Here is a 3,249-nt window from a genome sequence, read left to right on the forward strand (position 1 = left end):
TAGTTTGAGCATTCTTTGGCATTGCCTTTCTTTGGGATTGGAATGAAAACTGACCTTTTGCAGTCCTGTGGCCACTGCTGAGTTTTCCAAATTTGCTGGCATATTGAGTGCAGCACTTTCACAGCATCATCTTTTAGGATTTGAAATAACTGGAATTCCATTACCTCCACTTGACTTTGCATTGCAGGATGTCTGACTCTAGTCCAGTGATCATTCCATCATGGTTATTTGAGGCATGAAGATCTTTTTTGTATAGTTCTTCTGTGTACTCTTGCTACCTCTTCTTAATATCTTCTGCTTCTGTTAGGTCCATACTATTTCTATCCTTTATTGTGCCCATCTTTGCATGAAAAGTTCCCTTGGTATCTCTGATTTTCTTGAGGAGATCTCTAGTCTTTCCCATTCTGTTGTTTTCCTCTATTTCTTTGCACTGATCTAAGGAAGGCTTTCTTGTCTCTCCTTGATATTCTTTGGAACTCTTCATTCAAATGGGTATATCTTTCCTTTTCTCCTTTGCCTTTCACTTCTCTTCTTTTCATAGCTATTTGTAAGGCCTCAGACAACCATTTGCCTTTTTCATTTCTTTTCCTCGAGGATGGTCTTGATCCCTGCCTCCATACAATGTCACGAACCTCCGTCCATAGTTCTTCAGGCACTCTGTCCATTTGATCTAATCCCTTGAATCTATTTGTCACTTCTGTATAATCAAAAGGGATTTGATTTAGGTCATACTTGAATGGTCTGGTGGTTTTCCCTACCTTCTTCAATTTAAGTCTGAATTTGGCAATACTATTCTGAATTTGGCAATAATGGTAATCTATTATCATTATCAATGGTAGTCTATTGATGGTCTGTTTTTTCCTTGTATCTACGATGGCCTTTGACTTGGCTGACCGACGGAATGCAGAGGAACAAATGCTATGCAAGTCTGAGGTTCAGCCTTAGAGCTTGCAGCTTCACTTTTACCGTCTTGGAACCCTCTTGTTGCTCCGAGGCCTCCACACTGGAGAGGTAACTGAGGCCCTGTGGAAAAGAAGCCAGAACCACTACACAGATGAACAAGGTCTCCTTGGACCTTCCAGCCCTGCCAGACCCACAGCCGAATGCAGCCACTGATGACATCAGAAGAGAAACTGGACAACTAGCCACTCAGTCATGAAGAACAACCAGTTGTTTAAAGACGCTAAGTTTGGGAACAGTTTGTTATGTAGCAGTAGAGCTAAGTGAAACAGTTTGTGTTCTAATCTTGAGCCAAGTTCCTTTGTTTCAACATGTTTGTAAGATAGATTCATATTGTTGGATAGTCTTGTATTGTGTGACAATATTATAATTTATCCACTTAACTACTGATGGGCATATGGGAAGTTTCTAGTTTGGGATGCTTATAAATAGTGCTGCTATGAACATTCTATTAGTAAGTCATGTGATGAAATCTGCCTGCATTTGTGTTCACTGTATAAGCAGGGGAGGCCTTTCTGAGCCACAGTGTATCTTACATGATCAGCTTTAGTAGATACCACCTCTTTTTCCAAAAAGTTTGTCCCAGTTCACATTCCCACCAGCTGTAAGACATTTAGCAGAGTTTCCGTTCCATATCCGTGCTAACACTTGGTGCTCTTAACCTTTCCTTAAAACTCTCAGCTTTAAAGATGAGTGCAGGGACTTACTGGTGGTCCAGTGGCTAAGACCGCACTCCCAATGCAGGTTTGATTCCTGATGAGGAAACTAGATCCCACATGCCACAACTAAGACTCAAAATATAAATAAGTAAATGAGTGTGTAAATGAAGACCGCAATAGGGAGGTGTCAGCTGTGTGAGCCAACATTAGAAAGAAGCTGGACCAACTGGTTTTGATTCTACCATTCTTCCTGACACAGCCAGTTAAGAGGCCAGAATTTAAAACAGATTCTTATATGCTCTATACTTTACAAACCACTTTCACAACCATAATTTCATCTGAGTCTCCTAATAAAATAACCCTGGTATCAACTAGCACTGCATATCTAGGTGCTGAACTCAGTCTATCCAGAAATATTCCTTTGGAAACTGGCCACCTTAATATGACTGATAACCTTGCTGACATTTAAAATGAGGCTGCATGGAACATTGTCCATGATTCACCCTAAGTGCAAAACACAGGTGACAAAACAGCCCCATACGGCCTCGTCCTATTTTGGTAAAACGTATCTGCATGTATGTCTGTACTCATACATGAAGGTCTGGAAGAAATAGAGCAAAAATGTTAACGGTGTTATCTCTGAGTATTGAGCTTAAAGATGAATTTATTTTCTACTTTATGCCTGTATTTTTTTTTATAATGAGGATGAATTAGTTTCATTTTAAAAATTTAATTATTTTTGAAGTCAATAACACATTTATATAGTCATAATCAAGAGTACAGGAGGTTACACAGCAGTCTCCTCTTCATCCACGTCTACCTTCCATCTGGCTGCCTCAAGAGGTAACCAGTGTTCCAGCATCTGCAGAACCCTTCCAGAGACGTTTCATGCATACACTACAAGCAAACACATAAATTTAATTCTTCTGACACTTTTATGATAAAAAAAGACTTTTCATTTTGAAGAAAACGTTGTAGAACGTGTTGTGATGTGGAAGGATAAGTAGAAAGACTACACAACGGTGCATAGAGTAGACATTTTATAATGGTAGTGCTGTGGTTGCTAAGTCGTGTCTGACTCTTGTGACCCATGAACTGTGGCCTGCCAGGCCCCTCTGTCCATGGGTTTGTGTTTCTCCAGGCAAGAATACTGGAGTGGGTTGCCACTTCTCCAGGGGATCTTCCTGACCCAGGAATCAAACCTGGGTCTTCTGCATTGCAGGCAGGTTCTTTACCAACTGAGCTACAAGGTAAGCACCTATTTTATAATAATTTATGAAAAAAATTATATATGTAAAATACTAAAAGGCTATATACCCAAATGTCTTTGTGGTCACTTCTGTGTGTAGGATTGTGGGGTGTGGCCTGGGTTTAGGGTGTGGACCCCAGCACCACAATGCCTGGTTCGGATCCCAGTCAGCCTCCTCTTAGCCTCACGGACCTGGGGCCAGGGACCTACCTGTGTCTCCGTGCCGTCACCTGTGAAATGGAGATTATATGATGGTAATACCTGCTCACAGAGTGTCATCAGAAATGTCACAGGTTCAGGTAGAGCCCCTCAAATAGTGCCTAGCATCGCTCCTGAGTATCATATTATTATTCATCTGAGTCACCTAATTTTTCCGTATTG

General features: G+C 40.9%; 1 protein-coding gene across 1 annotated transcript in view; it reads left to right on the plus strand.

Moving 5' to 3' along the window:
- The window catches only part of WDR31 (WD repeat domain 31), a 32,664-nt gene extending 29,945 nt beyond the window's left edge, over positions 1-2,719 (plus strand). Inside the window, exon 11 of the mRNA XM_010835175.1 lies at positions 908-2,719. Within this exon, the coding sequence (XP_010833477.1) occupies positions 908-945 (38 nt within the window). The 3' untranslated portion in view covers positions 946-2,719. The remainder of the gene's footprint in view (positions 1-907) is intronic.
- The last annotated feature ends 530 nt before the right edge of the window (positions 2,720-3,249 follow it).

This window comes from Bison bison, unplaced genomic scaffold (assembly GCF_000754665.1).
Source record: "Bison bison bison isolate TAMUID 2011002044 unplaced genomic scaffold, Bison_UMD1.0 scf7180017864039, whole genome shotgun sequence".
Taxonomy (NCBI): domain Eukaryota; kingdom Metazoa; phylum Chordata; class Mammalia; order Artiodactyla; family Bovidae; genus Bison; species Bison bison.